Source organism: Amblyomma maculatum, chromosome 11 (assembly GCF_055883805.1).
Source record: "Amblyomma maculatum isolate TAMU_Amacu chromosome 11, ASM5588380v1, whole genome shotgun sequence".
In the NCBI taxonomy this organism is placed as follows: Eukaryota; Metazoa; Arthropoda; class Arachnida; order Ixodida; family Ixodidae; genus Amblyomma; species Amblyomma maculatum.
Genome location: NC_139354.1, coordinates 82,360,605 through 82,373,939, shown reverse-complemented (window position 1 = coordinate 82,373,939; position 13,335 = coordinate 82,360,605). Strand labels below are relative to the sequence as shown.

Below are 13,335 nucleotides of genomic sequence, written 5' to 3'. Positions count from 1 at the left end.
AAAAGAAAGTTGGAGTACCTGTGGAAGAAAGAGAAAATGAGGTGAAAAAGAAAAAAAAGAAGACTAGGGCAATCATGCTTTTAAGTGGGACAATGTGGGCTTGCTTCATGACCCCATTTTCTGCCCATTGCATGCATAGAGTAATAAATTCTCTGTCTGTATTTATCCTTTAGCTGACACGCCATTGCAGTCACTGTTTTCATGTAAAATATATTTGGACACTCCCAGCATGATCTCATACATTGTTCTGGGGCATTGCTGTTAAGATCAACTTCCTGGAAGGCAAACACGTTTTCATAGTTCTTTCAGATTTGTTTTAAAGGAAGTCTACTGTACAGTGAAACAATCTACAATATGTAGTTTTTGTATAAGTCTGAAAATAAAGCAGACAAAATAAAACGTGGACAATGAAAAAGAGCACAGGAGACTGAGTTAGTTGTAAATATGCTCCTGACAGCAGCAGGCTTTTAATATTTGTTCCTCTGTATTCCCGTCCCGTCACACTACAATCAATTAAAATGACAGGCAGGGATTTACAAGCTTGATTTAGAAACCCAAAAAGTGCTCCAAGGAACCCAAATAAACAAAGTATCAGGGAAACTATTCCTGTTCTTTAGCTTCAAGTGCATCAAGGGTGGTCCCATAGGATTGCTTGCTCGTATACCACACGACTTACATCTTCTCTACTGTCCTGTTGGCCTTCCATGCCAGGTAGGTGTTCCACACAAGTGCCACGCAGCTTGCAAAAGGAACCCTGTAATTAAGGGGCACGAATCTAAAATTAATTAGTTGTGCCGCTGGCCACAACGCGTAGTTAGCCTTCAGGATGGGCAGGAAGTCAGCACGCACAGTCCTCTTGATGTCGTCCCACGACCGTTGCTGGAGGGCACCCAGAGTCACCAGAAAGCTGGGGATTAACAGTGGCGTGAAGACACCTTGGTCGAGGAGCACTTTCTTGACCACAACTGCACGACCCGCGACGACCCGCTCCAACGTCAGGTACCAAACCCGAAGCACTGGCCCCATAAATCCGATGCCTATGACGAAGAACCTGTGAGGTTTTCACAGGAGGGGCTTCAGAAAGCGGGTTCAGCAAACAACAGCAATACTTTGCAAGTGTGCTTGTGGTACTCCTAATATTGATTTGCCCCTAACAAGAAAGATGAAACTGAAAAAAAAAAAATAAATAATAACTTTTTTTTCTTGAGACATTGCATTCTAAAATTTGTTTAGCACTTCGGATCACTGAAGTGCGATAGGGTGAAAGCTTTTGTTTGAAACTTTGCTGATTCTTGATTTTACTGCATCTGCTTCCGTAGGCTATGCAGTGCCAAATTAAAGGCGCTGCACGGACACCTGGGTTGGTATGACGCAATAGCGTAAGCTACCAGCCAACATATAAAGCCCCACTTTAACCGAGCCGCATGAACGTGCCTGCGTGGCCTAGGGACAACGTGAATGCAAGGGTCTTGGCCAGCTGATTCTTCTGATATCACCCTCCCATATGAAAGGAGAGACCTGAGTTGGCAGCATCTGCTAAACGTAGTGTCAGGAAGCCCAACGTCCAGTTAGTGCGTGGCCATGTCAGCTACTAGAGGGCTTACGCCTTAATACGTCCCCCTTTGGGGGGCGTGGGCTCAGGGTGGCCCACACTGACCAATGGTGGCCGTCATCTTGGGTGGCATCACGTGACCTAAGATGGCTGCAAAGTGCGACACCCTCTGCGAACAACAGAATGAGCCATTAAAGACCTTAGCCTTAATACCCCTGCAACATTGGAGAATTTAATGTAATTTTGAATCGACTTGAATGTCATTGAATTGAATGTCATTTCGCTTCTTTTGGTTTTATGCAGGAATTTATGTTGTTTGTAAATGACGGAAATTAGGATTGGTAAAAAAATAATGACCATAGTAAAGAGATTTCAGTGCTAATAAAAGGTGTTTCAAAACACTGTTTAGCATATTAAATTGTAACAAAAATTCCCTGTGTGATACTGTGGAATCAAATATTACTTCTGTTCATGCTGCAGCGCTTTAGCCATCAAAGTCCAAGCAAAGTACAAATTCACCTACACCTCTGATAAATGTAAACAAATAATATGGCTGACAGGGCAGAGCATGAACACAAAGGCATGGGCAGCATGCAATTCAGATCCAAATCGTTAACCACTCAGTCGCAGCCTTAAATACTTTTGATATCAATGCATGTGGATAAGCGGTCAGCTAGAAATGTAGAACCCAAATTATCGACAGCCGCACACAAGGCGAGGCCACTGTTGTGACCAAATAATGGCGTTCCACGACAGTCAGCAATACGAATAGTGTCCCACCAAAATTAACCTTTTCGTTAGCCAATTTCCAGAAATAGAACCTTTAACTATGGCGTTGACATATATATATATATTTTTTTTTTGCGTTGGTTGTTTTTGCTGCGTATCTGGTGTTCAGAGTATACATTCAGTTTGAGACCGAGTGTGAATGAGTTTCCCAAACTTACTTTATGACGGATTTGCACTTAATGATGTTAAATGTCCTTGTGTAGTAGCAGAACACGACATTAGATGATAATGCCATTCACTTCAATGCCATGATGCTAGTGTGATAAGGGTATAAGCCATGTTTTGTGTAATTTAGACAGCCCAGTTCCTACTCCAGAGATCAAATCTGCCAAAAAGGGATAACTACAATGCTGTCAAACTAGTAAAAATGCTGTGAATAATATGTCGCTGTCCACAGAAGATGGGTACATGCACCAAAAGGTGTACATAACATGAGAGGCCAGAATAAATATGAGAAAAATTTGAGATTTATTGCCACAGTAAGTCAATCACTTATTCATTTCATAACTAAAATTTCAACTATAAAACCTGCATGTTATCCAGGATAAGCTTTAAAATTATTTATCTACTTAGAATGACCCCTGGGGCTGAAGGATAAATATTTACCTTTATTTTCACCACATGATTCGGCTGCTTTCATTGTGTTTAATATTAAAGAGCACTATCTTGCAGCAATGTTCACCCATAGCAGCATCTGTCCAAGGATTAACATCTGAAATAAGTTGACAGTGTTAACAAGAATTTATCAGAAATTGGTATGATTAGGGAATGTTTCCAGCCATATTTTGATGCTTATTCAGTTTCAGAATAATCCTTCCCTGCGCCATGTACTAAATGTTAGGTATAGGGGTAACAGCACCTATAGGCAGGCAATTTTGTAATAAAAGAAACACAACTGATGCTGTATTTATTATTCTCAGGGTCAGACATTTCAACAAAAAAAAGTGATGGTGTTTGCTCTTAGAAAACTAAAGGGTGTTTCTCCTTTCTTTTCCATGTTCCATTTTCTGTGCTCCTTGTTTTTGTCATGTTTTTTTGTGCTAAATGAAACGAATATCTCTCCTTTGGCCCAGAAGTTATGTTTATCAAGAGTAAAAGCAAAAAAAAAAAAAGGAATTGTGGAATAAAGCACGTTTTGCAGTCTGTATCAAGCAAAAAGGCTGTGAACTACAGCTTACCATTATTCTGCTTATTCTGCACCAAGCTTACATATGGAAAATGGACAGGTGCATTATGCGCAGCCCTGTGAGTCAATGGAAGCACAATGTGCAATGGTAATTTTAGGAACTACATGTGCCGCAGGTGTTATTTTTGTTCCAGAAGAGGGGAAATACGGGCTGGTTGGTACATGCTTAAGAATCGAGTAAAGCGGCGCTAGGGGAAACTAGACACGTGAACGACAGACACATGCGCTGACTAGCAACCAAATGATTTATTGTTACCTGTGAGGCAGCAATATAAGGGAGAAATAATGAGAGAAAAAAAAAACACACACACAAAAAGGAAAGTGTGCAACCACATTACCACATGGAAAAAAATGCATAGTCTCTGATTCAGATAGTCATATTCCTTAGGGTATAACATTATTGATGGGTTGCTGATGCAGGTGCCTCCTAACTTTTCTATATTGGAAGCCTCGGAGATAAGCCTGGAGGTTTCATCTTTGTATCTGGCGATGATGGTGGTTTCTTTGAGATGCGCTTCGCAGTCATTAGATTCTGTGCAATGGACGGCAAGATGGTTTCTCGGTGACTTGTTTTCTATATCTTTAGCATGTTCTCGTAGTCTATCATTGATGCCTATCATTGATGCAGTGTCCTGTCGCGCCGATGTAGAAATGGCCACATGACGCAACAGTTCACAAACTTCTTTTTGTGTCTTTTTTGGCAACCTCCTTTCGTGTTTCCATCGTCATTCACTCTTTTGCACAATCCGCTCAATCTGTTCTTGGCTGAAAAAACCAACCTAATACCAGCTTTGCTCACAATTTTCTTTAGGTTGTGCGAAACATTGTGCACATACGGGATACATGCAGTTTTCTTTATTTTTGTCAGACCAGCATTGGTACACTTGTTCCTTTTCTGTCTACATTCGGCCAGCAAAGACTCGGCTATACTTGATACAAACTTCTCTGGGCATCCAGCTGCAAAGGCCTGTTCCACTGAGTGGAGAAACTGATTTTTGTATGATGTACGCAACACCTTAGTAGTGTGGCTCGTAGGCATGCCTTTGCAATATTCCACTTAATAATCTTAGAATGAGCCAACTTGAAAGGAAGAAGGCTTTTACTGGACCATGGTGAGTATGCCCAACAAACATGGTTGTCAAAAATTATTAGTTCCAAGTCTAAAAACCAGAGCCTATTGTTAGTGGGGAAACTGAGTAAATTGAAATCCATTAGGTTCTTTACAGAACATGTCAAAAATACGAGCAGTAGATTGCTGTGTGTCATTAGTGCGATCAGTTCAGTGCAGTTTAGTCATGTCCGACTCTTTGTGACCAAATGGACCATATCACGTCACGCTTTCCGGGCTCTCACTATCTTTCTAACATCACATAACATCATCTGCAGCGCCTCGGGGATGCCATCTAACTATCGCGCTCGCCGCCTACCCCATCTCTGTTAACCCTCAACCTTTCCCATTATCAAAGCTTTCTCCAGCGACTCCTCTCTTCTCATCAGATGACCAAAGTAGCTAAGATTTAACTTTAGAATTTGACACTCCAATGAGCAATCAGGGTTTATGGTCGACAAATCTTCACTCCAGCTGAAGATTTGTCCGGACCGGCATTCCTCATGATGCACTCAGTGTATAGGTTAAACAGGCAGGGCGACAGTATGCAGCCTTGTCTCACTCCTTTCTCAAGCAGGAACCAATCAGTAAGACCATGCTCAGTTCTGACTGTGGCCTTTTGTCCTTCATACAGGTTCCTGAGGAGACAGATGAGGTGAATTGGAATTCCCATCTCTTGGAGAGCTTGCCATAATCGGCTGTGATCTACACAGTCAAATGCTTTTGCATAATCAATAAAGCAGAAGTAGATGGGTTTCTGGAACTCGCTTACTTTTTCCATGATCCAGCGAAGGTGGGCAATCTGGTCTCTAGTTCCTGTTCTCTTGCGAAACCCAGCTTGCACGTCCGGAAGCTCCCGATCCACATACTGCTGCAGCCTACTTTGGAGGATTTTCAACATCACCTTGCTAGCATGCAAAATAAGCGCGATCGTGCGGTAGTTGGAACAATTTTTGGCACTGCCTTTTTTTGGAATGGGGATGTAAACTGACCTCCTCCAATCCTGTGGCCACTGCAGGGTTGTCCAAATTTGCTGACATAAGGTATACAGAATGTTAACAGCATCATCTTTAAGGTTTTGAAGCAACTCAGCTGGAATGCCATCAATTCCGCTAGCTTTGTTCTTAGCAAGGCTGGCTAAGGCCAATTCAACTTCACTTTTCAGGATGCCCGGCTCGAGATCAGTGATTACAACCGTCTTATGTTGGATTTGCATATCAGCATCCTTCTTATACAGTTCTTCTGTGCATTCTCGCCACTTCTTCTTTATCTCTGACGCTTCAGTGAGGTCCCTGCCTCGTTTGTCCTTTATCACGCCCAGCTTAGCACAGAAGCTTCCTTTGATATCTTTGATTGTCGTATACAGAGCTCTTTTGTTCCTCAATTGGCTGTTGTCCTCAACTGCTTGGCACTGTATGTTCAGGAAAGTATTCTTATCTCTCCTTGCTCTGAAAATCCGCATTGAGAACCTTGTATCTTTCTCTTTCACCCATAACTTTTGCCATCCTGCTTTCCTCAGCTATTTGCAAAGCCCCTTTAGATAACCAGTTTGCTTTCTTGAATTTCTTTTCATTTAAACTACCTTAGTAGCAACTTCTTGTAATATATCATGAACATCAGTCCACATCATTAGTACGATACACAATTAAAAAGTCATCAATGTATCGCATTACCTTAACAATGGTCAAGTCTTCAAGCTTTGTTTGATGACGCCTGTCATAACAAGCCAGAAATAGGTCACTTAATGCAGGAGCAATGCTGAATACAGACTCCTTGTTCTTGTATAAAAAATTTTTTGCCCATAGTTACAAAGGTTGGCTGCAAATAAAAATTTAGTAATTCTAAAAATCTAAAATTCTAAAAATCAAGGAAACCACCATCATCGCCAGATAAAAAGATGAAACCTCCAGGCTTATCTCTGAGGCTTCCAATATAAAAAAGTTAGGAGGCACCTGCATCAGCAGCCAATTGATAATGTTATACCCTAAGGAATATTCCTATCTGAATCAGTGACTATGCATTTTGTTTTCCATGCGGTAATGTGGTAGAGCGCATTCCTTTTTGTGTGTTTCTCTCTTATTTTTCCTTTATATTGCAGCCTCACAAATAATAAATCATTTGGTTGCTAGTCAGCACATGTGTCTGTCTTTCACGTGTCCCGTTTTCCCCTAGCACTGTTTTACTCGATTCTACTTTTTGTGCTTCTTTTCATATGGCTTTCTTTCTCTATCTTCTAATATGTGTTGTGTTTCTGTTTACAACAGCATCAGTTAAATCTATATTGGAGAAAACCACCCAGAAAAAGAAAATCTTAAATCAGGGAATAATTACTAGGAGGAAACCAACAGCTTCCCTTTGTAGCTATTTAGCTGCAAATCGGTAGGCACTAATGGTTGTTCACTCCCTGATTGGAATGTTGTCAATTGTGAGCCAACACTTGTGTGTTGGGTGTTACTTTGATACCGCCTGTGTTTTTTTTTTTTTTTTTTTTTTTTGAGCTCTTGAGGTAGTTCTCTCTGTTAATGGTTATTCCCAGAGAAAAAAAAAAAATATTATCCGGGAAGAGAACTTCAACAAAAGCTCCTTTCGTGGGATATTACGTGAAAACTGAATTAGACGCGTGGGCGTACAGTAAATCTGCCTTTGAAATTAAAATAGAGAAAAAAAGTTTCATATTCACTGCCTCTGCGATGCACTTACGCGCAATAACAATTTACATAACAGCTGCCCGGCACAAAATGCGAAGCAAGGCAAGAATCATACAAGTCTATGATGCTTTGCTGAATACCACGCTAAAGACACATAATAGCATTGATAGCATAACGTGTACAGTCGAATCCCGCAAACTTTTGCTTGTGACAACTCGCCCACTGCGGTGTATGCGTTTTGAAACATCGAGTCAGGTAGGAAGGCTCGAGCCTTACCTCGCCGCCCTGGGTACATCGATGGAGGTGCGCCGTTCGAGCACCTTTTGCGCGATGAGGTCTCCGGAAAGCATCAGAGTAGCTGTAGTGATGACCTGTGTCTTCACTGGGTGAACGCGCATCATTCGCGCGTACAGATTCCAGGCCTGGCGCATTTTGGCAGCGCTGCGGTTGTGGATGGAAAGCGAAGCGCGACGATGGTCCGAGTGGGGTTTTGAATGGAGTGAAGCAATCCGCGCGTAGTGCGTACGTACCGTAACACTAATGATTTAACTCAGCCTGCTTCTAGTGCACGCAGCACTGCACACGAAGGACTGTGACAAAGTTATGCTGCCCGGTACTGTGCATCCAGCCGCCGTGTTATCGCCAGCTGCGGCAGACAACATGCGCGCTCCAACTTCCGCCATGGCATGACCTCACGCTTGGCGCTAGGACTTCGGATTGATGAGGCTCCAAGCGGCTTCATGATATGACCATCCAGCTTCCTTTATTTGTTTTTATTTACTTTTGAGCGCGCGCAGCACCGTCTTGTGCAATAACGTTATACATTGATGATATTTTTTTTTTGTTTACTTCGAAACTCGTCGCCGCATCTCGTCTAAGCGAAGGAGAAAGGACCTTTTTGTTTTTACTTGCTTTCGTGCGCGCAGCGAATGACTTTTAATGTGGATGCTTGGGCGATGTTGGTGTTCCATTCTTGATCTGCCGCACCCTTGTGTGTTGCGCTGTATCAATGAGTTTTTTTTTTTATTTCTTTTTATTATTTTTTAAACCCCCAAAACTCGTCGTGTCAACTCGTCTAGGCTAGTGGGAGAGGGAGAAATTTCCACTTGACCGTGGCAGGGGCAGTTTCACAGCCAGTGTACACATTCGCAATCAACGCGAAGAGATGAAATAAACTTTATTTTCCAACAGAAATGGCGCGCGGATAGTTGCACATGTCCACGTGACAAGTAAATGTAAGCACATTGGACATGAATTCCACAAAGTGACTTCATTTGGACAAAATGTTCATCCAGAAATTGCAGACATCCACCAGTTTGTAAGAGAAGGCACATTAGTGCAGGAAGTAATTAAGTGCCTGGGGTACTATGTAAAAGATATATGTGATGTTTGCAGAAGAAGAAAAACCTGATATCACCTACTGAGCATTCTATCCGACAAACAAAGATATAGTAAATCACATTGATTATGCACTTAAAAAGTAAAGGTCAAGTAACATATTGATCAAGATGTGGAAGCAGTGGTTGAGGCTCTTCAGAGCAGTGCACAGGTGACAATGTGGAGTTCCGACCATACCAAGAGTTAATTTCGAAACTGAAGAGTGAAATGATAATTTGTTGGCAGTTGCAAAGGAATATGAGCAGGCATTGTTATTTTGCTACCAGTCGTGTTTTATGAAGGATTTGCTTTTAAAATATGGGAAGAGTGTTGTTTCTTTAAATCCCACCAATTGGAAAGTAAGGGCTTAAAGGTGTCAGAATGAAAAACCAGTGCTTGGTGATGCTAAGGAAGAAAATTTAGAATGTGCAATTGATTAATTGAAATAATTGAAGAATGTGTTCAAAAGTTTCAAATTGCTCAGAATGAAAAGCCGATTGTTGCTGACGAATGTGTATTGGTGTATAAAATATAAAATGTCAAATAAAATAAAAAATAAGAAATGATAGAAATATAACATAACATACATAACAGAAATATAACATACATAACAACATATAACATATTGCACTTGTGTGTAGTATGTTACTCTTGACGAATTCATATTTCACTGCATTGTATTTTTTTCGCCCCTCCTGCTAGGGCCCAGTTAGGGCCTGCAGTATTTGGTAAATAAAATAAATAAATAAATAAAAGAACTAAAATATAACACGTGACGAAAGAACACATCGTGCGTGTGTGTGTGTATGAGAGAGAGACACTATCACGTTATACCTTTAACGGCGGAGCTAAGTGATCTCCTAATTTTTCTATAATGATATGATATAATATAAATCTGATTTTATGAATACAGCCAGTTGCACAAAGCACAAACACTTCGCAGTAATGTGAGTTGACTTTTCAATTTTTTTTCGTTGCAGCCGAGTTCCTCCTCCTCCGAGTTCCTCGAAGCTTCCAATGTCAGCGCTTTCATATTAGATTCAGCTTCAAATGTTTACTTTCTGACAGAGGGAATAAACAAGAAATCGACATATTTAAAAATTCCAGTAAATTTCAGGTAGCTGTGAATTAGCGAACCATCAGGTTACTCGAAAGAAGTGAAGCGCACACTTCGCTTTTTAACGGCCGCGCTGGCAGATACAAAACCTTAGCTGCGCACTCTGGACGTGGACCGGTCGAAACGGGCTGCACGTGAGCACGTTACAACACGTACACTAGTGGGATGTCATCTTTGCCTGCTTTTCTTGACGCCACGGGTTTGGCAGCCTCTTGCTTTTGCAGCGTGAAACATACACCTCGGGCGCACTAGACAACCGTATTGCTATCTGCACCAAGCCCTATCATTTCCTACGACTGTGAAAAGTAGTTTCGGTAATAATGCCCGTGTCTTAAATCCAATACACAATGGTAAATTCAACCTACGTACAAAATGTTTCAAAGAACGTATTTGTTTCAAAGAACGTATATGTTTCAAAGAGCGTTCGTTATACATGCATTGCTCCTCCTCCCGTGTCCTCCATCGCAGCATAAGCTTATCCTTCAAGTTCACAAGGCTCCCTAGCGCGCAAAACAACCTTGCTGTTTTAGGTGCTAGCCCATTCAGTGAGCTTGCTCCCAGTCAGAGGGACGTGCAGTAATGCTTTACATGATGCAAGTGACCCTTGTAAAGCCGATTAGGACTGCCAACGAACGGTCGCATATACGCGTATACCTTGATTCCGTGCGCGTCTACGACGGGCATGCGCTGGCTGCAGAAGGGCACGCAACAACATGCTGGCATCATTCCGAATAGAGCTTGGAGCTAACAGCGACTGCTGTGATGTTAAAAAGTGAAACAATCGCTTGTGAGCATTCCAATGCACCTTTCTGTGCATGCACGGGTTCTACGAAGGCGCACGTTGACAGCGTACTCGATGGGAGGCGCAGGCGGACTGAACAAAACATGGCCGCCGCGCACAGTTTCTGTTTTTTTCACTAGATGGCGCTAACTTTGGTAAAGCCTCTATAGACCTCCACAAGTCATAAAGCACATCATGTAAAGGTGCGCTGCAGTATACCCAAACTGATGTACATAATTCACCCGAAAATGGTGCGTTTAAAGACAGCTCCAGCACACCTGGTCAGTATCACACTGTAAACTTTAACACACCAATAACCTGCATGTGTGCAGACTTCAAGAAGTATAAACTGCAATGTACACACTTCTGCACAGTTTTCCAACCGATTGAAGGCTGGGGCTTTGAGAGGCTTCCTAATCAATGTCCAGCCGAGCTTTGGACAGGTTCAGAAGAGTCGAATGAGGTGCCACAGCTCTCTCCATCCAAAGTATCAAGTAGAATTCAATTCGGTATTCTTCCAAAACCTTAAAAACAGGGGCTTGGAGCTTCGAGAGCAAAGCTACAAAATGCGACCGACAGGGTGAGAAACATGGCTGTATACTGGAGTGATAAGGAAGCACTTGACGCTGCTTCTGAGCATGTTTCAGCAGCTCTCAATGCACTATCACAGAGGGCAGCATCCGCCAGTGGTTTCCTAGTCAGGGAATCCCCGATAAAAGGGTGTTCTGGACAGACAAAAAGTCAAATACCCACTCGGCCACGCCTAGATAAATTAAAGTGCAGCAGAGCTGGGCTTACAGAGTCCTGGAAGACACATGAAAGAGTGAGGAAGAAGGTAGATGCACTGAGAAAACACATAGAAGTACATACATGACATACAGATTTGAAGAGTAAATCAGCACTAGAATGCCCCATCGTTTCCAGCTCCAAAAATGTGCTATTTCTTTCATTTCATTTTGTACCTTGAAGCTTCCCTGAGGTAGCTTTCATAAAGGGTAGCATAATAAGAAGTTAAAAGCAAAACAAAAGATTAGCAGCAAAACTTTCACAGAATGTACAGAGTGATCCACTCTTAGTGTGAACATATGATGCAAGTATATATGCGACTGCACTCTTCAAAGTGCCAGTGCATCTGTCCTGGCCGCGCATAAAAGTCAATTGGCACGTGATGCAAATCACCCCCTCCAGATCATCCTGCATGTACACCACTTTGCTTTGATATGAGGCCGTGTTAAAAGCATGAGTGCTCTAAAGAGTGTGGCTGCACACTCGCACGTTCACCCTAAGAGTGGATCATCCTGCATATACAATAACAGGTTACAGCTGTGATGTGACGGACAGTATTGGTTCAGTTATAAGTGTCATATACTACGAAAAAATAGGATAAAACGTATGATGATGCGGGCACCCTTTTGTGATATTTGGAGCGTGTTTGACATGAAGGAAGACTGTGCTGGTGATATTCACACTGTGCTGTATCCCTGCATTTTATGGACTGTCTTCTGATTGCTGTATCTTACATTCCTATTGACAATAAGTGTGTAAAAACTAGGACCAAATACCGAATTCTGTCTAAGCCCATCTGATCCACTGTGCAGTGTTTTCGAAGTGCTATATGCTTTTGACTACTGGTGGCCAGCAATAAAATACTTCAATTTTTAAAGGATGCGATTTGTGTCCAACCGGACTGGAAACGGCAAGAGATCATTCGGGTGCGCCCTCCCTTTCAGCTATCCGTGTGCAACGAATCGGCACGCCGCCAAACTGCGACGATGGGAGAGAAGCAACAGAACGACCGATCCTATGACCACTCCGATGTCTATGACCTATATATTACATTCACATACTGAAATGGCACGCAAACATGGTTCACTTTGAGCTTAATTCAAATCCAGCATCCGACCATGAATTAATTCATGCTCGAAAACGAAGAAAAACAAGCACCCGTAACGCAACGTGCAGCCCTACGACATACGACATATGTCATTTGGGTCTTCCTACAGCGCACACACACACACACACACACGCACACACACACACACACACACACACACACACACACACACACACACACACACACACACACACACACACACACACACACACACACACACACACACACACACACACGCACACACACACACACACACACACACACACACACACACACACACACACACACACACACACACACACACACACACACACACACACACACACACACACACACACACACACACACACACGCACGCACGCACGCACGCACGCACGCACGCAAAAAAAAAAAAAAACTTTTTAAACACATATAGGGACCGGACCGCTGAGCGGTGCGCCGGCCCCAGCCGGCGCATTGGTGCGTGCTGTTTGTCGTTGATTTGTGTGGAAATGGGAAATCCTAAGGTTTAAATGATGTTGTGCCTGAATATATCTTCAAGAGAGCAGAATATTGGACTAGTTGTCTGAATATGTCCAATGAAACGAAGTCTGGATAAACAAGGCTGGCAAAACGTTGTGCGTTGTTGGCTGCACCGGCACCTACGCAAACTCGTCGGACGCTTTTAAGTCGATTCATTTCTACGGGTTTCCACACAAGCATGAGTGGCGGGTGACCTAAGCATGGTTCTTTGAAAGACAGAGGTACGAATATACGTATTTGGGAATTTTTAAAATTCCGGTTCTGTTCCCCAGGAGTGATGGCACAAGAATCTAGGAGTCGAAGCCGCACTCCTTCATCTGTAGTCACTTTATTGGCAACTGGAAATCGAGGGAACCAAACA

The 13,335-nt window shown here is 42.5% G+C and overlaps 1 protein-coding gene across 2 annotated transcripts; it reads right to left on the bottom strand.

The window, feature by feature from the left end:
• Positions 1-432: 432 nt before the first annotated feature.
• On the bottom strand, positions 433-8,007 carry LOC146174270 (mitochondrial inner membrane protein Mpv17-like). Of its 2 annotated transcripts, none has more exons than XM_084584923.1 (3): positions 7,560-8,007; positions 850-1,051; positions 433-754 (listed from the first exon to the last, which is right to left on the bottom strand). In XM_084584923.1, the coding sequence occupies exons 1-3, from the start codon at positions 7,712-7,714 to the stop codon at positions 629-631; spliced, it is 483 nt and encodes a 160-aa protein (XP_084441049.1). In that variant the 5' UTR covers positions 7,715-8,007; the 3' UTR covers positions 433-628. The 2 variants fall into 2 exon arrangements, with proteins under 2 accessions (XP_084441049.1, XP_084441048.1); XM_084584922.1 differs by having other exon boundaries at positions 433-1,051; positions 7,560-7,724; positions 7,814-8,005.
• Positions 8,008-13,335: the final 5,328 nt, after the last annotated feature.